The 22,526-nt window shown below is 38.3% G+C and overlaps 1 protein-coding gene across 1 annotated transcript in view; it reads right to left on the bottom strand.

Moving 5' to 3' along the window:
• The window catches only part of gnb1a (guanine nucleotide binding protein (G protein), beta polypeptide 1a), a 32,468-nt gene extending 10,641 nt beyond the window's left edge, over nucleotides 1-21,827 (bottom strand). The window contains exons 1-4 of the mRNA XM_067525752.1: nucleotides 21,445-21,827; nucleotides 2,394-2,500; nucleotides 1,617-1,655; nucleotides 1,334-1,440 (exon numbers count right to left, since the gene is read on the bottom strand). Of these exons, the coding sequence (XP_067381853.1) occupies nucleotides 1,334-1,440; nucleotides 1,617-1,655; nucleotides 2,394-2,450 (203 nt within the window). The 5' untranslated portion in view covers nucleotides 2,451-2,500; nucleotides 21,445-21,827. The remainder of the gene's footprint in view (nucleotides 1-1,333; nucleotides 1,441-1,616; nucleotides 1,656-2,393; nucleotides 2,501-21,444) is intronic.
• Between the last annotated feature and the right edge of the window lie 699 nt (nucleotides 21,828-22,526).

The following is a 22,526-nucleotide window of genomic DNA, read 5'->3' as shown; positions in this document are numbered from 1 at the left end:
TTGTAAAATAGTTGGTTTAACTTGACATTTACATGGAAAGCAACAACCAAAAGTCTCGTGCACACAAAACCTCTATCCTCCTTTTGTCACCATCCCTGAAAACGTTAAATGCTGGTGTACATTAGAAGTCAGATGAAGCTGTAAACTAGCTTTTCCCCTAATAGAACAGGGCAGGGATTTTGCTACAATTATTGAGTAATATTGACACAGAATCACTGAATGCAATCTGTCTTATGTCATATTATTAAAGGTACTGACATTTATGTTGTTTGCAGAGGGATTCTTACTATAATGTACAGCTGCCATAATAATGGTGACAAATCCAACTAGATACTTATATTTCCTGTCGTAGCATATAGAAAATTTGATGTAACAAAATTGGATTAGGTTATTTTCTCAGTGGATCTACAAACCTTTAGAGTCCACAGTATACCACAATTTATTGAATATTTTATTGTCTATTGAAGTGTCAGGTTGAATCTATTCTTTAAAACACTGTTGAAAGCCTTCCCCAGTCTGCAACACTGGGTTAAAAATAGCAGACTTGGTCTAGACTCTGTGACCCAGAGTCTAGACCAAACATCTTCATGTGACCTTCTTTCTGGGTGGTTGCATCTCAGCAGGTAGTCTAATAAATACCCCAACTCCACTGGGAGGTGAAACATTAACATGAAACAAACAAATAGGATGAACTGACAGTGGGTAAAACAGCGCTAGACTTTTTTCTTAGTTGAATGATTGGGAGGATGAGGAGGTGACAAAGTAGTTAGCAAAGCCCTCTCTGTGGACTGACGCACACCAGCACGACAGTGATTAACTTGTTGGTTGCTGAGGTGAGAGATGTGTACAACTCTAGAGAAAAGGGCTTTATGTGAAGTGAGAAGTGTTGCTTCAGCTGCCTTGGTTATCAGCCTCAGCATAGCTCTAACAAAAGCTGACTCCATTTTGAGTATTTTCCCTACACACTTTCCCCACCCCCAATGCACACAAACACTGCAGACACAGACACATGACACAGTGGACACACTAAAAGACAGTGTTACCGACGTATGTACAATGGGCATTTGATAAAAATGCATTTTTATTGTAGACGTGCACAAATAGTATACGTTAATCAGAGTTCAATTTGGACAAATCTAAAGAAAAAGACCTATTCTCAGATGCAGGAATAAGCTTGAAATGTCATGATTAGACAAAGAGCCTGAGGAAAAGTGACTAGCACAAAAACAGTCAAGTACTCCTTTATGTCCATCTCCTGCATTTAGGCAAGGGGTGCTGGGTCAGTGGGATGAAATGTTTAGTTAATGGCTAGAATGGAATTGAATGACATTACCTCGAGTCACTGCCCCAGTGCATGGCATAGATTTTAGCCAGATGCCCCCTCAATGTCCGTCTAGTGCGCATCTGAATTCGGCCAACGGGGTCGATGTTAGCTGTGATCTGAATGAGATTAGGATCATAGAACATGTCACTTTGTGAGCGATAGATATTCTACTAATGTTCGCACTCATATTTCAATGGGTTTACTTCAAGTGTCAAGTTTTTTTAAATAACATTTTATTATAGTTTAAATGGCAAATGACAAGTTAAGATCATTGCATAAATGTATTCATTACCTGAGACAGGGTAGCATCCGCACACGCTTTCCTGGCATCCTAAATGGGGGAGGAAAAAAAAAAAAAAAAAGAAAGACAAAAAATAAGGCTGTAAAGAGCTTCTGGTTTCAAACAATTAGTTCAACATTAGTGAAATAACAGGGCTGCATGGCAAACCGTATTACTTTTGAGTAGTTTGTGTTCACCACCGAAACACAGATGTTGGTAATAGAATTCATTATTTTATTTATCAATTTTCAAGAACATTTCACCTCATGCATATCCTGAAGCCAGTGGTGTCTGCATTATAATAGAGACGACAGTTTCACTCCAATGATAACAATTTTAATAATAGATTGTCAGTTTAATGTCATTTGTAAGAAAACTCTTACAGATTTTAACAGAAAGCTTTAATAAATTGGATTGCAATTTTAATAAATTATTAATTGGAAATACCATAAAGTATCTTATGATAGAATATCTTTGGTGGCAGATCTGCAGCATTGTACGCAATGGTGTCAGCAAATATAATCACTTAAATGTAAGAAATTTGGTGTTGAAACAGTTGTTGGCTATACAACTAACTAACTAACTAAATAAATAAATGTTTTTATACAGCAGACTGACAAAATGTTTTTGTATATGTTCTATGTGTTAATGGAGAAGCATCACTGTGCAAAGCCTACTTTTATACACTCCAGTTTAAATTGATGTCTCAAGCACAAAGCTTATCTGATGTCAACCGAAACTGTAAACTAAGAAAAAAACAATTAGGCAACTTGATAAAGAAGGACTTACTCTGATCTGGTTCTTGAGCTGCTCAGCCTCCTGGCGTAGCTGATCCAGTTCACTCATTTTCCTCTGCTAATAGTGTGCTTCGCTCCGCCGCCTATACTCTTGCTGATCTGGAAAAAACAAGAATTAAGTCAATCAACATACATTCCACACACTGGTCATGCCATGTTTGTAGTTATACACAAAATGAACAGCTGAGTAACAGTTTTTTTTTTTTTAATTCTGCAATTTAGTGTACCAAATTACCACATCTTTTGTAGTGATTTTGTGGGACATTGTTATTTGATGAAATGTAGGTAAGGGTCACGCAGTGTCTTAATTTCATTCTGTAGGTCCCAAAGTCACAGGGAATCATTACAGACACTTTCTAGACACCTTAAGAATTCTCCTTGCCAGCTTGAAACTGCTACCTAGTTATTTAGGCCTAAGATAACAGTTTCAAGGAATAGTTGAATTGTTCATTCCAAACAATAACTAACGAATGGGTGAACATCTGGTCACACCAAGCAGCTGAAAACCATTTATTAACGGCCAAAGCCAAAAAACTAATCAAGAAAAAGTTCATAAAAATCCACCTAATCATAAGGGACCAACACATACCCCCTACTGACTGTTAAACTGAGACAGAATAGTAGAGAAGCAAACCAAGAGACCAGCTTGGGTATTGTTAGACTATTGTAACCTCATCTGATAGGCAGGGTCCACTGAAGCTGTGAATGTTCTAGCCTTCGCACTCTAAACTCTCCTCCAATGTCATCCTTGTAATCCTGGGACACAGTTGATTCAGCTCCTCCAACAAATCCGGTTAAGACAAAACCTGCTGATGATCCTAAGAGCAGTGCCTATTCTGCTGACCCGAATCCTCCAGTTGACGCTCTTAGCACTGACACCTTCAAAGTCCATACAAAGAAGACAAATTCTACTAAATAGAAAATAATACTGTCAACAATTATGACCTCGGTACAGGTATGGAGACACCCTTAACATTGATGTACAAATTGTAGGTAGTAAAATCATTACAACTTAAAATCCCAATAAGACAACTAAAAAAATCCATCCATTAACCTTCTGCACATATTTCAGTGATCACACAAAACCCAGTTGATAGTCTTTCATTCATGCTGTCTCTTTTCACTCACTCATTCAAGAACCAATAAACCTCCCGAATCTATAAAAGTTCATTTCAAACCTATGCTCTACATAACATGAATTCCAATATTTAAATACAAGGCAAGTACTTTAAACTAACCTTACCTCCCTGTATCTCTAGGTTTCAATACAGGTCCTTTGTCCTGGGGTGTGTCGAGACCTTCTGAATGTATACCTTAATCATCTGACATCTTCGTAGCTACCTGTCATCTGATTGGCCAATGCTACTAAATGGGTCGGCACCTAAGCGAGGCACCTTAACCCCCTAATCTTGGTGATAAAAACATCTCACGGTAATATCACTGACTAATTCTTATCTTCCCTGCAATATCCCCCCCGTGTAAGCGGTAACACCTACCTGTAGACTTTTCAGTAGGTCAGCAACATATTACTAAGCAAACACCAGCATGTATAAATTATTCAACTTAAAAAGGTGTTATAAGCTAAGGATATGGGTGCACTGGTTGATAAAGTCTACGTTAGGGTGATTCATACACTGCAGTATATAAATAACTCAACAACAGTTGTACTGCTGACAACTTTTGCATTAATGTCCATAATATTACAAATATTATAGCGATGTCTAGAAATTACATATGAATATATTATCTGCTACTTCTTAAACAAGGTTTTTAGACAGTAGTAACTATAACCCCAAAATTTTTAAAAAGGAAACTAGACATAGATACTGCTCCTCTACAAAAAGACAAGTCTGAACAGGTTTTGTCAATGGAATAATGTTATATGAGGAAAGTTAACAAATCAAGGTGGGAATTGTATTATATATTGTGCTTTATTAGATTAGTAACCCTACAGGTATAGACTAAGGATAATCAACCTGGAAAATGTTTATATTTTTCCTTAATAACGGGATTTAAATTTTTTCAGATTTGACTAGAAATAAAATACAGTGTAAAATTGCAACAAACATTACTATCATTATATATGTTGTATGATTATAATACCCAGAACCAATTCTGTGTGCTCATAATCAACTAACAATAATTAAGTATGCCATGTTTGATTATAACATACTAGCAGGAAATTTTTTCCCCCTTTCAGCTTATCCCGTGAATTCAGGGTCACCACGGTGGATCATTGTCCGCATGTTGATTTGGCACAGTTTTTACGCTGGATGCCCTTCCTGACCCAAACCTCCCCAATTTCTACCGGGCTTGGACTGGCACTGCACAGCTGGGGATATGAATGGGCTGTCATTAGTAAGTACATTTTTAGAAAGCCCAGTTTAAATCACTTAATTTCAATAAGTTGTAGGCCATGGCTTGGGACATCATGGATGGGGATATAACAATGCACTTTGTTGCAATTTTTTCATTATCAAGCAACGCCTGTAGCTATCTTCTTTTCTTTGCCACTGTTTTATTTGCTTAAAGTAAAAAACTTAATAAGGAGCGGTCAGGAACTGTTAGGCTTTAGTTATAGAAAGCTTTATATAAAGTCAAATATGCAGTCAGCCATTAGTGAGCATCCTTTGGCCCAGTATAGTCACACCCCATTAGTGCCTTTTTTGGGAGATCCAGCATGCTTAATCAGTATTGGTCCCTTCGATGAGAAAGCCCATTCCGATTGGCTGTTCAGCTTAGCAAATCAAAGCATGAGGTGAAACCATGGTATTAAGAACAGCAATACAATTTGTAACTTATTATTAGATGTATCCTCTGTAAGAAACAGCTATAAGTAGTCTGTGGTAAGTGAGAGTAGTGTGAAAATGGTAAGTACACACAATGTGTACACACATATATGCTATCGTCTTTGCGGTTTATTGCAGTACCATGTTTTGACTACAACAAAAAGCGACATAAGCACGAACTGCAGTTGGTCTTCGTGGCTTGAAGGTCCTTGATGCCAAGGCAGTGTATCATGGACCTTCAATTTAAAGATCAGGTCAATTTTGAGTTTGTACATTTTTGATAAAGGAAAGGACAAGGCAGAAGTCTTTACTAGTGATTAGTATTAGGCCTGTGATGCACAGGCCCGTCTTTTTCCCTTGTGCTGGTGGTGGGAGTGTTGAAACCACTGGCAGCTCAACAGATAGAGCTTCGACTTTTGCTGCCTTCCCTTTCTACTTGCTATTTTTAGAGAGGTGGTGGGGGAGGAGGAGGAGGAGAAAGAGGAGGAGGGAGGCAGACTTCACATTTTCCAGCCACTCCTATCAGCTCTGACATCTCGAGCACAACATAGTGACAAGGAGAGAGGAAGTGTAATTCGACTCCACATACACACACACACACTTCACTGATATTTCTCCAAAACAGCAATGATCATACGTACACCATACATTTTCATACTGATCAGAATGGGTTAGATCATCTGTTAATCAGGAATTCAGGAAATCCTCCATAACAATGTGTATGATGAATGAAAAAGCAGTACTTTTTGGACATGAAAAAGCAAATTTGAGGATTTTTGAAAATATTTTAAAACAAACTTAATTTTCTAAATTAAATTTAAAAATTTTGAAGATGTAACTTAAAAATTACTAAGAAAAGTGTACTTTTGCTTGCATCCTTAGTTTTGAGACTACACATGTGCAAGGTTGCGGAAAAGACGACAAAACTGTACACAAATGTGGATTTTTGATAACTAGACTGATGTCACAATCATTTCTAACAATTGTTATAAATTATTAGAAAGACTTTAGGAAAATCAAAGCTGTAGGGCATCAAGGGGTGAACAGACAAATCAGAGTATGTTCTGGTGGGTTGAGCAATAGATTTTCAGTGGAAACAGGAGGCTCCACCCTGATAACATCGGAGATGGGGCAGGCAGTGAGATGTTCTAGTGCACAAGAGGATAGAGGCAAGGGATGCAAGCTGGAGGACAGAGCCAGATTAAACTAATGAGAGTGAACAACCAGAGGACAGCTGGGAGGGGAGCTGCTAATTAACCCCTTGGTGATGGGTAGCAAACCCGTAAGCTTTCAAACAGAGACTGAGCAGAAAAGACCCACATCTACTTAGCCCTGATTGTCTTAACATTCCCAAAAATATAGCTTTTCAGTCATTTACACTTTCAACTAATGTCGATATTTGGTACAAAGTAGCATTGATATTGTACATGGATCAGTACACAAAAAGCTACGTAGCATAATACAACATACATTACCTCTGCATAAGGTTTTTTGTTTTTCATTTTCCCTTGTGTGTAGTAAAAGAACAAAATAAAAGATCCCCTACGACTATGCAACATTTAATTATTATATAAGTGATATGACTGACATCAGCAAATTAAATCAAATGCTAACAAAGGTCAGTGATGCAGTTTTCACAAACAATGTAAATGGGCTTTACAGAGAAATGGGACTATAATAAAAAATAAAGAAAGAAAAAACGTATTTTAAGTTCATTAGCCAAGAGCAAACACATGTAGAATCAATTCCATAATAAGACAAAAAGTGTAAATAATACAGATATGGAAAGTAGCTTAAGAGCAATGCTGCTGAATGTTAGGAGAATAAGGTGCAGCTCTACATAATCAGCTATTACAAGGTTTTGGATCTCAATGATCATGATCAATTTTGTTTTTACGCATAGCCTTAATAATTAATGTCCTCCTTCTAGGATACCAGCTGTCCCACCGCTTGCCTTCATGAGGGCTACATTGCGTCTTTAAGGGAGCTCACATACTTGTGCTTCAGTATGCCGCTATTTAGGTTGTGAATTGCTGCTCCTAAAAGAATACAAAGAGGTACAGCAGGATACAGATGGGCTGGTGTTACAAGCCAGTCAGCAACTGGCTGTGCCAGTGCCTCAGCTACTCATCACCTTTGTCAGCATGCTGCCTCCACCTTAATATGAGCGCCTCTCTTTGCAGGCGTTTCCTTTTTATGGGCGTTTCCCTAGCTGTGCTTGTCTTTCTCTTCCCTTTGTCAAAACATTTAGCGGATGTGGCGACAGCACGCACACTTTACAAATACACTTGCTCTGTGGTTTCTGCTACAACCATTGCAGTTGCCAGTGTCCATCCAGGATCTGAACCAAGCTATGCAATCACCTGTATTACAAGAACAAGTCACATGGGACATCATGACAGGCAGGCTTATATTAAAAATGAAGCGACAGAGTAGAGGCTGGCACTGTACGTAAAATTAAGTCAGTCTGACTTACATACAGCTAATCAACTCTGATATATAGGCGAGGTCATTTTGCTGAGCTACTAGGAATACGTTGCTGACATCACTGAATGAAAGAGGGAACCAATAGGTGGGGGTGAGGTTGGTGAATCTTTGCATGTTCGTCACAAGCCATTAAAAAAAAAAAAGTTATAAATGCTACAGTGGGCTGTTCTCCACCTGCTGTTGGCAGCCCACCTAAAGGGCAACATTGGATAATATTCAGATATGTTGTAAAGCTAAATATGTTGTCTACGCAATGGAACTACTTCTCACTCTCCAGTCCACATCAGTCGGAGTTGCTAATTTTATAGGAGAGGTTAGGAAAGTAGGTGAATGAGTTAGGGATGAAAGCTGGCACCAATAAATCACCTGGCCCTACTACAGCTCAAAAGGATACATCAATTGCAATGGCTGGCTTTCAACCAGCAGAGGGAACTCCCTATGCATATAAATAACACAAAATGCAAATTCAAATACTTAGCACAAAAAGATCAAGATTTGTACCTCAATCAATTAATACCGTTAAATGCCTAAATACGTTTGATTTTTTTTTGCGATATATATTCTAACATTAAAAAAACAAAACAAAAAAAAGAAGGAATTTTCGCTGAATGGCTTAATTAGCTTAAATTAGTAAAAACTGATCATACTAGAATGTTTTTAGTTGCAACACAAAATGACCTACACTCTGTGGTGAATGCCTCCTAAGGAAGTAGGATGATGGAGAACTTGGTGGCTGACCAGAGAGTGTAGGAAGTGTCCCACTCACGGTTACTATGTACGTTAATAACTCACGTTCACTTTCTTTAGTTGTAAATGGATACATGCAACTGCTGTTCGCAAAAAAAAAAAAGAGTTCACGTTCTGTGAACAGTGCTCTCGTAGTGCTTCCATGCACAACAATGTTTACGCAACTGATTTCAGGGCACCAAACACAGAATCAGGTGAGCGCTGTGCCTGCTCTTAGGTGATTTTGGGGGTAGAAATAAAGTAGCAAAATAGGTTTTGCACTGCATATCAATTTAAGTGGTGCACCCAAACTTTGTACTAGTGCTCCTAAATTTTTCGGTATAAATCTAAAAGTAAAAACACAATTTACTCCAATAATGTCAATGTGATGTGTACATCTTGTTGCTTTCAAATGTATTTTTGAATTTAAATTGTAAAAACCTCTATTCAAATTAAATTAACTGGAATGGCTTATATAAGAGCAGTGTCAGAAAGTCACCTCATTTCTTGCACAACTACAATTTTACCCTTTATCATTTTAACCACAGTTTAACCATTAATGACAACCTTAAACAATGACTAGCTTTAACAATCACACAATATGACCAGATTATGTATATGTATGTCAAATATACCAGTTAGTAGTCTTGGCCTAAGAACTTGTTTGCTTAATGATGCCTTTCCCATGTCCAGCTTTTCTAAGAGTGACCATACCTGTTAATTTCTACTTTTTCTAAACCAAAACCCTAAAACTTCATGCATGATAAAGAGTATTCAGACAATACAAACAAAGAACCTTGCCGACCTAAATATCCTTACTGTAGTTGTAACTAAACATTGGGCTAGATAATGTGAAAACACAACAATCAGGTCATATTTTAAACAGTTACTCAATACAAAAGGACTGATTGCAAATCTGAGGTAATCTTTAGAACATTTCTGATAAAAGTATTACCTCGTGTACCTTTCATGAAGCCTAGTTTGACCATTTACAAGTGCAAATGAGAAGTCAAACCATACTGTACAGGCATGTCCACCCCCCCTTTTTGGTTTGTTTTGTGGGTGAGGGGACTGTGTCTATTTAAGTGCTGTATGAAAAATTTAGCTGTAAAAACACAACCAAGCCATAAAAACTGCAACAAGTGGCTAAGGATGCAGCAAGAGAAGAGACTAAAAGTGATTGCTCTTAGACATTTACTAAAAGCCCAAAAATGCCAGACTGCTAAAATGCATCACTATTCATGAAACATTGGAATCCCCCTACCGATTACATGGTTAAGGAAGAGTTGAAGATACGGTTTGTTTTTTTAAATACAAAAATGGCTATATATATCGTACATAATACACATTTGTTAAAGGTTTTCCTGACACAATTTGATACTTTGTTCAAGTAGCTTTAGCACCAATTACAGCCTCGATTCATTTGAGTATGATGCTACAAGCTTGGCACACCTATTTTGGGGCAGTTTCTCCTATTCCTCTTTAGAGTACCTCTCAAACTGCATCAGCAGCGTCCGTGCACAGCCATTTCTTTTAGATCTCTCCAGAGATGTTCTATCAGGTTCAAGCCTGGGCTCTCGGCTTGTGAATGTCCACTCAAGGACATTCAGAGTTGTCCGGTAGCCACTCCTTTGTCATCTTGGCTGTGTGCTTAGGGTCATTGTCTTGTTGAAAGATGAACTGTCACACTAGTCTGAGGTCCAAAGTGCTCTGGAACAGATTTTTAGGTCAGAGTCCTTCAGGCAGTGGCTCAGTTGGCAGAGTGGCCGCCTACTGATCACAGGGTCGGAGGTTCTTGCCCCGCTTTTGTCGACCACATGAGAAACACAGAAAACGCTGGAGTTCTTTCAGAGTGACCATCGGGTTTTTGGTCATCTCCCTGACTAAGGCCCTTCTCGATAGCTCAGTTTGGCTGGCTGGCCCACTCTAGGAAGAGTCCTGGTGGTTCCAAACTTCTTCCATTTACGTGTGATGGAGGCGAATGTGCTCATTGGGGCCTTCAATGCTGCAGAAATGTTTCTGTACCCTTCCCCAGATCTGTGCTTCGATATAATCCTGTCCTGGAAGCCTACAGACAATTCCTTGGACTTCATGGCCTGTTTGTGCTCTGATATGCGATGTTAACTTTGAGACCTAATATAGAAAGCTGGATGCCTTTCCAAATAATGTCCAATCAACTAAATCTCCCACAGGTGGACTCCAATCAAGTTGTAGAAACATCAGTTGTCAGTGTAAACAGGATGCACCAGAGCTCCATTTTGAGCATCATGGCAAAGGCTGTGTTTTTATTTTAATACATTTGTAAAGATTTCCAACAAACTTCTGTCAGATTTTCATTTTGGGGTACTGTTTGTAGCATTCTGAAGAAAATAATGAATTATAATAAATGGAATTAAAAAAAAAGGGAAAAATGCCAATGTCTCAATAACTTGTCAATTGTTAGGTGTTGTGTTGGTCTCATTCTGTCAGAATGTGTATAGCATGATGCAGGAGGACTGTTAAAATACAAATAGTCATTGAACCAGAACATCAATTCAATGGTCAATTCATAGATTGGATTTTTGCAGAAACAGTGAACAGTTGGACATGTGCATTCAAAAGTTTAGAGATGGTCAAATTAGGTTGACCTCCAAACGTTACAGTGGATTTTAGGTGCATTCTGAATTTTCACCCAGAAGTTGAATATCCCTAACTTTTTGTGCATAATGTATTTGCAACTATATAATTTGAAAGGCTGACTTGGTGATGTAGTGCGATGAGTCAATACATGCCTTGGCCACTTCTTCTAATGATATGCTGTAGCAATGAGCAAAAGCAATACGCAAAAGCTGACAAATTGTGGATTATTCATTTAATCACTAAGAAGTAGGCGTACTTCAAATCCTTATGGGACTCAAGAAAAATGGCTGAACTAAAATGCATTGCCTTAGGGTCTATAACCCATTTTGCGCCACTGAAAGTAGAGCAAAATCCTGGGGCTACAAATGAGTATGCATAGGCTGACACAGTTCTGATCACAATGTTCTGCTCAGTTCAGCTGAAAAAAAAAAAAATAATTTTCTTTTTAACAACACTAATTTTGCTCACACACACCATTTTATTACATTAGGCTACCTTCTCATTTTCCCTAACTAACGTGTGGTAATATTCTCCTTTCTCATGCAACCTGAGTGGAAACACACCACAAAACGATTATCCTGCTTGGTAAAATGTTGTCAAGTTAACATTTGTGGACGTAGACCCAACAAGCATGGGTCCAGATGAGTGAAAGAAATATAATTTGACAAACATTGAATCACTGATTGACTGGCTTTACAAACAGAACATTTTTACATGACACACTGGAGCTGTACATATGATACTAAAACCTTTCTACTTCAGTGGGCTTCGAGCTAGGAGCATGGTATAACCTTTGCAATTTGTGGACAGTAAAATTACCTAAAACCTCAAGTCAATGTACTGTCAATGACACAATGTGCTGTCAATTATGCAATGCATTTACTTCGCTTGTTACAGCAAGTATCCTATCCAATGCAATTCTAAAACTTCTTTTTTCCTTTAAATATACATATTTATTGTGCTCAAGGTTTGTATGCTAGAACCTTGGGTGTGGAGGTGAATGTAATTAATGAATGTAATGATTTTCAGCCATGTGACCAAGTGATGAGTTGTGTATGTATTATAAGAAAAATACCTTCACTTGTGGTTCATAAAATCAATGTAACCTTTTTAACTAATGTAGAAAGGTTTTTGTTTCATACGTACAGCTCCAGTGTCATGTAAAATGGTTTGTTTGCAAAGACAGTACTAAAAGATTAAGGTCAAAAGTTCGTAAAAACAGAGAGAGAGCGAGAGAGAGAGAGACAGAGAGAGACAGAGAGAGAGACAGAGAGAGAGACAGAGAGAGAGACAGAGAGAGACAGACAGAGAGAGAGAGAGAGAGAGAGAGAGAGAGAGAGAGAGAGACAGAGACAGACAGAGACAGAGAGAGAGAAGGTTCTGGTCTTGTATCTTACAACCCACAGCTTTGATAAGGCTGAGATGCCAAAGGACTGTGTGGTCCAGTAATGACTTCCTCAAATCATTCTGTTTACAAAAGCCACCAAAAAAGTGCTGTGTTGCAGGTGTGTTTTAAAACCCAACATAAAACTAGGACAAAGTACAAAACCTGTTTAGAACCACACTGTCCATGATTTTTACAAACCAATGCAGCTTCTGTTGCACTGCTGGTCTGCATACTGTCTCACATTTAATTAACTGAATTAGCAGTCTGCTGTGCTCTTGCTCATTCCACTGTGGCAGAGTCCTTTTCAGGGGCTCTAGGATTTCACAATCACAACAATTAACTGCAAATTCATCCAACTCCACAAATTCTTTGCACCCTTGCAATTTAATTCAAGCACCACAACTTTTCCACAAATTTGGCCAGCACTCTCTACTGTCCATTAACACATCATGCCCGCAGAGCTGGTTAGAGCTTGTACCGCTATGTGGTGTTGCCTTCTTAAAGTTAAAAACTGCATACACTCCCAGACAATCAAACCTAATCTACCTAGAACAAGAAATATTTGATTATAGGGATATTATATCAAATTTGTAGGGGTCAGGGCGCCACTAATACGACAACAATGAAGATTATTGTTGAAATGAGGTCTGCAACCAGATACCAGTTACTTCTGAAGACTGCGTATGGAAATTCCATGTTTTGCACAAATGCCTTTGGGTCTAAAACCATCAAACGAATTACTTTTTTGCAATATATTTTTTCCCAGAAGCTGGCATGAAATCAGGCATTTAAGGTTGCCATAGACACAAAAGATGTCCTGTGCTCTGTTGTTTTGCCGTGCTTCACCATCCTCCACCCAGCCCTCCAGGTAATAGTTTTAATCAGAAGTACAATAAATACGATGTTGCAAAAAGTACTAATAAAGCAGAAATAACTGAAACACTCTAATTGGTTCAAACGGCACATAATAAGATTAGGATTCTATTTCTATTTCAAAAAAGTTACATAAGGTAGTTTTTAAATGTAAAACAACAACAAAAAAACTACTAGTTTTATAACAGCCCAGGTTGTATATCAGACCAGGGCAGGGGTATCTGGTTACAGACAAAGATTGTGTACCACCAACCACAACCTGGAAGTTATTAATTTCAGCAGAATATGATAAGATGATTAGGGTTAGGCAATACTGCTGAGTGGTTAGGGTTAGAGTAAAATTACTGACTTAGGCTATAAGCCAAAGAAACTGTCTAAAAAGACAAACTTCTGGGAAACCGATGACAATGTCCAGGCAGGATTAAAAGTCAACCATCTCAGCACACTGATTTTTGTCTGATCTTTATATGTGTGCTCTCACTGCGGCTGCCTGCTGTGGGTCATGTATGATGATGGGGACAAGACATCAATGGGAATGACATTACAGTTTGATTGATCAGCAAAACATTCCATGATGCAGTATACTCTTAGCACTCGTTAGAAATAGCAGAGAGGGGCTATAATAGAAGAATAGATCTTAACATGCATAAAAAAAACTAGCTAAATGAAAACAATAACAATGACGTTCACTTAAAGCTGGTCTGTAATACAATCCTCTGACCATCAAAACAGGAAAAAAGCAGAAACTGCAGCTGTGAGCAGAAAGACCGTAACCAAACAGATTCCACAGACTAGCAGTAATGTTGGCAAAAAGGTCACATACATCAACAAAGGTATGTGTTGTCCTTTTGGACAACTGCACAAACAGCTTTTCATACAGTGAAATGAATGAGTAAGATTAAAAAGGGAGAGAAAAAAAAGAAAGAAAGGAAGGTCAGGCTAGCCCAAAGCCAAAAGCATGACTTTATTTAAAACATAAAATACACTCCTTTGATTGCATTATTAACCATACCCATCCCCCATACTTTCTCCCCAAGCTTCCAAGAGAGGAACAAGTATGTGTGTGAAGAGTCACATGACAGCTAGCCCACTATTTTGCTTAGTGACTATGGCCTTTTCTTGACTAAAGAGGAAGAAATCTCACTAATACAGACAGTCTTGCCCCATCATCTAAGGATTCAGGTTTGGTAACATTTTCTCTGGCAGTCAAATGTAGTGGTTAGAATGTAAATAGACTGTCTCTATTTAAAGCAGAGAATGATTCAAGGTATTCATGCAAAGTACTGCTAGGGCTTGTGATGGGCTTTCACCAATGTCACAGGATCTGAGTGGTGACAGGCTTATGTGTGGGTCACTAAGCGTCTCTGGTGTAACTTTGACTATTCAAAACAGTCGCTAAGATCCTTTGGTGAGTGGTGATAAGCCATGTATGCATAAAAGCCCATACAGTCAAACTACACACAAACCTACACATTAACTTTAGGCAGAATTTCCACTGAAATGTTAATCGTAGGAATATCATGCCTGGAAAAATAGAAAACAAAACCAAGAAAAAGACTAAATCAGACCAACAAGCAAACATGCTTAGCAAAAATGACAAACGGTGGATTGCACATCAGGACAGCAGAAGGGCTGACGTGACCAAAATATCACTATGTATTTTTTGTATTGATTTGTATATATAAGTATATATAAATTAAATAACATTCAACCAGAAGGGATCACATACATGTCAAAGATGTTATGGGTTGTGGTGAGTACCAGTGAATGCAATACCTTAAATTTGCTATTCAAGAGGTATAATTAGTTGAATTAAAATTCATCAATCAAAAAATAAAAAAAAAAGACCCAAAAAAACCCAAAACCATCAGTTTATCCTTGTTATCCTGAGTTTCTTCCATACTAATTGACATGATCATTTTATTGCCCGGCCCTAGAGAGGACCATTATGATACAGGTCTCTTGAATGGGATTGTTGGGAACTATCCATGTTAGACAGCAGTCACATGTTAGTCATTGTTGTTCAAGATACAAGCAGAATTACTAGATAGGTTAATTTTTAATTTCCCTTCTGTTGTCTTGATCATAAATACATATTTGTTCTGCCTCACAAGCTCATTTTCTGCATCTCTGTCTCTACAGCAGGTAAGCTCTGAAAAAAGAATGAGAAAAACACCACACCTAAAACATGCAAGACATGTTAGTCACGTGTATTGGCAAATTAAATGTCATGTAATACTCTACACATGTCTCAAAATCTTCCTTCAATGTGCCCATTGTTGTTGAGTCAAGGTGAAGCCTTACAACCCTAACAAGACCAGGTCAGTAGCATAGACAGTTAAACCCCTGAACAGATTTTGTGTCAAACGTTATTATACTTCTAGCCTTAATCAAGGCAAGGTAATATTTATTTTGTTTACATTTTGTTCGCTTTCACAGTAATATTTTTAGCTACAGTGGATGTGGTTTACGACGTACATCATCATCTAGTAACCTGTAGGTTTTCACTTCTAATTCAGACACATTTTTTTCATTAAATTATGTTAGCAGAAATTTTAAATTACATTCAATAAATATATATTTTATGTTGTAAAACACCTTTAGTTTTAAAAATGCTAAGGTGATTAAACATCTCTAGATTTGTTGCATGTGTATTTTTAGAATTGATACCAGCATACAAATGTTTTCAACAAAACCAAGCCCTAGTTGTCAGTTTGCTAGATGCAGAAGCTAAAACAAAGTCTGTTTAATTAAACAGTGCTACAGTAAACCCTTCTTCACAAGAGTGAAAACTGCTTTTGGTGGGAAAATGCCACAAAGACAAAAGTCCCAAGTTTTTAAAATGTGTCATAGTTCCTAGACCAAAAAAAAAAAAAATAAATAAATAAAATAAAAACCATCTGATTCAAAACAAACAAAAATTATAATCTTTAGTCTCTTGTATTATTAGATACAACTTTTAGACATGTCAAAGAATGTATTATTTTTACCATTTTCTGCATCATCATTGTCACTGCAACCTTTAAACTGCTTTGTTCTTGTGTAGAAGCAAAGACTTTCTCCTTGTGTTGGTATACTGGAAATTTCATCCAGTGCCAGTTTGATTTGGCAAATAGTAAACTGTGACTCCAAGCCTTCAATTGACGCTTGGGGTTAAAAATAGCACAAAGACCCTCAACCAGTGACAACTGTGTGTGTGTGTGTGTGTGTGTGTCTCATGTATGATGTACATATAACTAATACAGCTAGACTGGTAATCAGTGCCACTAGACTGCCAAGTACCACCAGACAGGTACGAGACGCTGGCGGAATAAATTACTCAACTTCTGACAAATACTGTTAAACACAACTTTAGTGGGTTTAGTGAGAGGTACAATTACACAATCTTTTGAAACGACGGGGATTCTGTAGGAAGCTTAGACAGTGAAAAGAAATAAATATTTAGATTGCTCACCGACAATATGCTAGTATTGACGTATTACAAATGCCAATATGACAAGGCCATTGCTAACTGTCTATTTATATTAAGATCCAAAGAGAAGTATGAAGATGAAACAGCTATAAACTGTGGTAAGGAAGACTGGTCTGAAAAATGGTAAGCTATCACTGCTTTTTTTCAAGGTTTAGTATATCCATTTTGAGGTCTTCCAATTTTCCTTCCTCTCACTCAGGCACTGACTGTCAATGCTAGTTGGCTGTTGCCTTAAGTGTCTGTAGTGTGTTCAATTGCCTCTAGTTGGTAGTGAATGAGGACATGTGAGGCAACACAAAAGTTGCTTGTTTGATGGCTCGTCTTTGCTTTTACAATAATTAAGGTTATTACAATGGCGTCTAATTCTCAGCATGCTATATATAAAAACACTCCATCTTTTTTATTTCTATCACTGAAAACTTGGATATGGTCAAGTTTAAAGATTTCAGAGGCTGGACTCATCAGTGTCAGTTTTCAGAAATTAATTATCTACAGCACAGGAGAATACACGACTGAATAGCATTATGTACAAAAAAAAAAGTACAACAAAAATTGGTTATTTTATGGTAGAACATTGGGGAAGCTGAAGTGTAGGCATGTCACTCCAAATAAAATTCAAGCTTCAATATAAACAGCAGTTGTGTCCTTCTAGGACAGCAAGACAATCTACAAGTAGAAGATAAACAATAATTTTATTTGTTTGTAGACCAAACAGAATTAAACAACAAAGTTCTCGCATATTTAGATCCTATGTTCTCTCCAACTAGCAATACCCACACTCGAACAGCTTTTAAAGGACAGCAACTGTCTATAGTATATTCACAAACCTAATATTACTCAAAGTTGCTTAAACAATGATGACAGTTGTTGCTTTTAATACTTGTGTCCAGAGTAGCTAATAGGCAAACAAACAAAACTCCACATCTATAAGAAAATCTAAAGTTTGAAGTGGACATTACTGGATAATGATTGAATGATTGATAATGATGGAAAATGAATAAAAAACACATCAGCCAGACACACTACTCAACTGGATGACATTTCTTCCTTCCAAAATGCTTGGTTGACATAAATATTGCCAACTGATGTGACTCGCATATCCTGTGCATATGCATGTATTGGCCAGCTGTAACACAAGAAAACTTTGGTAAAAATATGTCAACCCTATGTTTTGAAATGAAGAAATATATCATCCAGTGGAGAAGTGTGTTTGGGTGTCTTTTTAATTGTTTTGTGACTACAATGAAGGTCTATAGCACAGCCTCAGTACTTTTTACTTTTTAAAGATGCCTAGTGGTAATGAAATTGAAAGCAGTATATCAGATGGGAAGAAAAATCAGCACTATTACTGACCAAAGCAACATAATCCCAAAGAGCAAAACCACAGACTAAGAATTTAATCCCATTTACATCCTGCACTTGCAGATTAAAAATAAATAAATACATACACAAGCAGGATGAAAATCCTAAAAATAAAAAAACGCATCCTTGTGCAGAAATGGTTTTTAAACACTGTGTGTTTAAAATTGTGTTTTAAACACATAGTCATTACCTGTTGGTGACACTCTTCCTACTGACAATCTGCTCTTCTGAAACAATTCAAAATATGGGAGCTTTCAGACAGACTTGTCATACTACACTTGTTTCAATGCATAGGCATCAACACAAATTTTCACAAATGCCAACAGATTATGCAATTAGTGTCTAACCAGGGATATACTGTCTAAACCACTGCATGGTGTCAAATACATTGTAAGTGTCAGTACGATGTGGGATACATCCAGATCACAAAAGGAATTGAACAATGTTTTATTCCAAGTATGATAACCAGACACCCTTGCATGGGCACAAAAGTTAAAGTGCTTTGTATGTACTTTTATCACCAATAAATTACAAGGTGAAGTGCAGTTAAACTAAAAGCTTCCAGTACTGTACCAATGCTTTCACAAAATAAAAATATTAAATAACAATTACAGCACTGCTTCAGGTTTGGTGCAACATCCTATTTTGACAAGAGGACAAATAAATAACAGATCAGAGCTGGGAATTTTAGTTCAATGCTTGATTAAATGTAACTAGGAAACTGCTGCTGCAAATTTGCTAAGCTTTATATATGGCCTATAAGCAATATAAAAGCACATAGAATGGATTTTAAATAAAAGAAGAAATCTCACATTTGTTTAAATACTGTTTCTACTAAGGAAAATATAGAAAACTCAATGCTCTCCAAAATTAAGCAAAACGTCCATAATTAACATTACAAAATATATAATTTTATAATCTATATAGTAAAATCTGTGTCTGGATTAAGAATAAATATGTGGGGTGAGGTTACATATGTTTCAAATTAGACAATAAATGTATAAAAACATTTCATTTTATAAGTAGAAATGATACAAATATTTATCATAATTGCCATGCTCCCTGGTATTCACGTCCACAGTCAAGATATGCAACACCCCTTCCCCACCATGTTGTCCTGTATCTAAGGTGTACATCTTGGATTCATCTTAACAAGAATCCAATCAACTATAAAACATTTTAATACATGTCGCAGATTTTTACGTAAGGGAAATCAAAGAAATCTAGCCTGCCAAGCCTGTACCCATCCGATGCTCGGCAGCTGTCTCTCTCAGTCGGAGAAAAAGCGGTGATGAAAAAGGCTTTGAACGCCATCTTGTTCATTGCAGCTGCTTGGGCCCTGAATACAGGAACCCATTCATTCGAAGAGGCGGAGGGAGGGGGCACACTGGCAAAATGAATTCATCTTTGTGGGCCAGTAAATACAAATACCTCTTTTGAGAAATGCCGAAAATTTCTTGAAACGACTAAGAATCAGCTATTTTCAGCAACGGGTTCATTAGATGCAGTATCTTAACAGTGCTAGTCAGTAACTTCGTCAACGCGTTAAGCTACATATATCCTCCCTCGCTGCTGGAGGAGGCGCCCAGCTCGGGTTCCTGCGGCAAGTCTGGCTCGTTTCTAGACCATTTTTCGACATATTAACCACTAAATAAAATTCTAATAACTGCTCTCTTCTACTTTAGAGACTCTCGACACCAGAAGCTGGCTTGCTGCCTAGGAATTGATGCTTAATTGTGGAAAAACCGAGTCAGTTTTCCGGTCTAGAGCTTTGAAACACCATGGAGCAGCGCGGCCCAGCGGGGCACGGTGACTGTAATTGCTAACAAGTTGCACTGCAAAATACCCGTGTTCGAGATAAACAGATTTACTAACTGGATTCTGACAATCTCATTTGCACATTAGTTAAACAAATACGTTCAAATTAAGAGTGAACTGTATGTTGGCAAACTGACGGTTTGTAGCACTCGTGAAACCAAAAGGCCACTAACAGGTCCACAGCTGGGCTCCTTTGGAATCTCCCAGCTGTGTTGCCGCTGTTACAAATTTAGATTTTTACGGATTTTCTAAAATGTGCACTACAGGAATAGCGCTAAAGAATGTTCCATTCCCTTCTCAGCACAGTGGATGCTTAAGTGGCCGACTCTGCGGACTAAACGTGGGAATGTTCACATAACGTTAGCCGCGACACACAGTCGGTTTGGTTTCGATTCACTGAGTTAAACGCTGCTAGCTCATCTATGCCCTAACCACCTATCCCCATCTAACCCAAGCTAGTCAAACAAGTATACATAGTTGGGATGTTCGACAATTCATACACATTTTTACAATGCAAATGTTAGCGTGTCAATGCATCATCTTTACATAAAGTGGCACTCAACGACACTGTTCATATTCACTAAGGCTGCAGGCGGATTATTCTTGCTGCCATGTTCGGGATATTACACACCCAGATCAGCCAATACCAGGCTGCAAACGTAGGCTGTGGCCACTGCTGGCTAAGTTGTGCGGACTGGCTACAGAATAGTGGGGGTGGTGATGATTCTGTTGAAGTAGCCATTTTTAGATTCCCTTCGTTGTCAGTTGCATGATGCTACACATTTCCAACAAGGGTGGAAGTAAATGCAAACTCTGTTCACGTTTGAGTTACGCAAGTATGTGAAGTTGCAACTATGTGATCATCTGAGACATTACCTGCGGTTGGTCGTTAATAAACAGAGAGTAAACACGGGACTAATTAGCTTACCTGTTAATCACTTGCAACTATAGAGGAAAGATGTGAAAATACGTGGGCCGATATAAAGAAACCAAAAGTTGGGGATAATTGGGATAGATATGACATCTCGATTGAACCCCAACGCGAAATTGTGCTCGAATGAATGGGGTATTAACCCAAATGGGATACAGTTTATCAGCTTATTTGTTAGGAGAGGGAGAAACGTACCCGGACGTTGAAGAGGGGTGCTGGCTAACCTGCTGAGCTGTCACCAACTAACCCGCTAACGGTAATTAACGTCAACACTGGCCATTAGCTACTAGCTTTTCGCCCAGAGTCGTCGAAGCAGGTCAAACTTTTGTTGTGGTTAACTGCTTACTGGGTTAACGCAGTGTGTTTAGTTTGTCCAACAGTGACCCCCCCCACCCACTCTCTTGGCAGCAACGATTAGCTAGCAGCAGGCTAACAGCAGCTAACTAACGGAGGAGCCACTCAACACGGATTAACCCCTTTCGTTCGTCTTCCCTTGTCGACAGGCTAGTCAACTACACAGACACCCAGCGCTAATGCATTTCCTGAAGCGCTATTTCAAATACAAATTCATATCCTTACCCGATTTCAGTCGAGGGTATCCGTTGTTTATATCACATTTACTGGAAAAGGCAAACGCTTGTCTCTCCTCTCACCGCCAAGGCGCTCAGATTTAGCTAGTTTAGCTACCGAGGAGCGGCACTCCCCGAACCCAGTTTTTCACCCGCCAAGGGGGGGAGACACACCGGCACAGAGACAAGGCGGTGTTTCACCCAGTAATACGTATCGGAGTTCCGTTTTAGCGTTCTTCCGTTTCAACGCAAATTCCAACACAAAGCCAAGAAAATCCCGTCTTGTCTTTCCCACCGTCGTCGTCCCTCTTTTTCTTCCTTCACGCCAGGACCTCAGTCGCCTCTTCCTCCGGCCATCAAACAGCAGAGATGGGCGCGGTAACCCTGCACTCAGGTCTGGGAAACCCCACGTTACGGCAGCGTCACAACGCACGGCAAAGGGTCGGCGACCACTCCAATAGATCAGGAAATACTGCCATCTTTGGTAACACCAGTACACCTATAGGTACATTTACCTGCCAAAACTCTGCTTATACCTCCACACATTTGTTCATTAAAATAAAGCGAAATGTTACCCGCGAACGCGCATTTCCAATAACAAATATAGCAACATTGTACACACAGACACCAGACAGAGGCCCTGTCATGGATACGTTTTACTTTTAAATTAAAATTAATATTAATAATTATTTAGCATTTTTCTACAGTTTTCGACTATCGTGGGAACATAGGTTTAAACAACAGTGGTAGCAACTTTTAAACCCCATATAGGCTAAATCTGCCACTTGGATCTTCCTTAAATGGACATATGACTAAGATGTGTGTGAATGTTCTTGAGACCTCAGGGAAATTGGGACTTTCATTTTCTTTCTCAAGTGGATATAAATCCTACATCTCATTTCCTTTTCGGACAATTTACAATCCAAGCTCTAATATGATTTTGAATACAATTTTAAATAAGACCAAAAAGGAGCTGAAGCTAGGGCTTATTAATTTACCTGTCCAACCGTCATTAACTTGCTGTAGGCCAATTACATCATATTCACTGTTTCACATTCAGAATAATTAAAGTAAGTAGAAATAGTCAAAATA

Source organism: Channa argus, chromosome 13 (genome assembly GCF_033026475.1).
Source record: "Channa argus isolate prfri chromosome 13, Channa argus male v1.0, whole genome shotgun sequence".
In the NCBI taxonomy this organism is placed as follows: Eukaryota; Metazoa; Chordata; class Actinopteri; order Anabantiformes; family Channidae; genus Channa; species Channa argus.
Note: the sequence above shows the minus strand (reverse complement) of the source record. Positions and strands in the feature narration are given on the sequence as shown.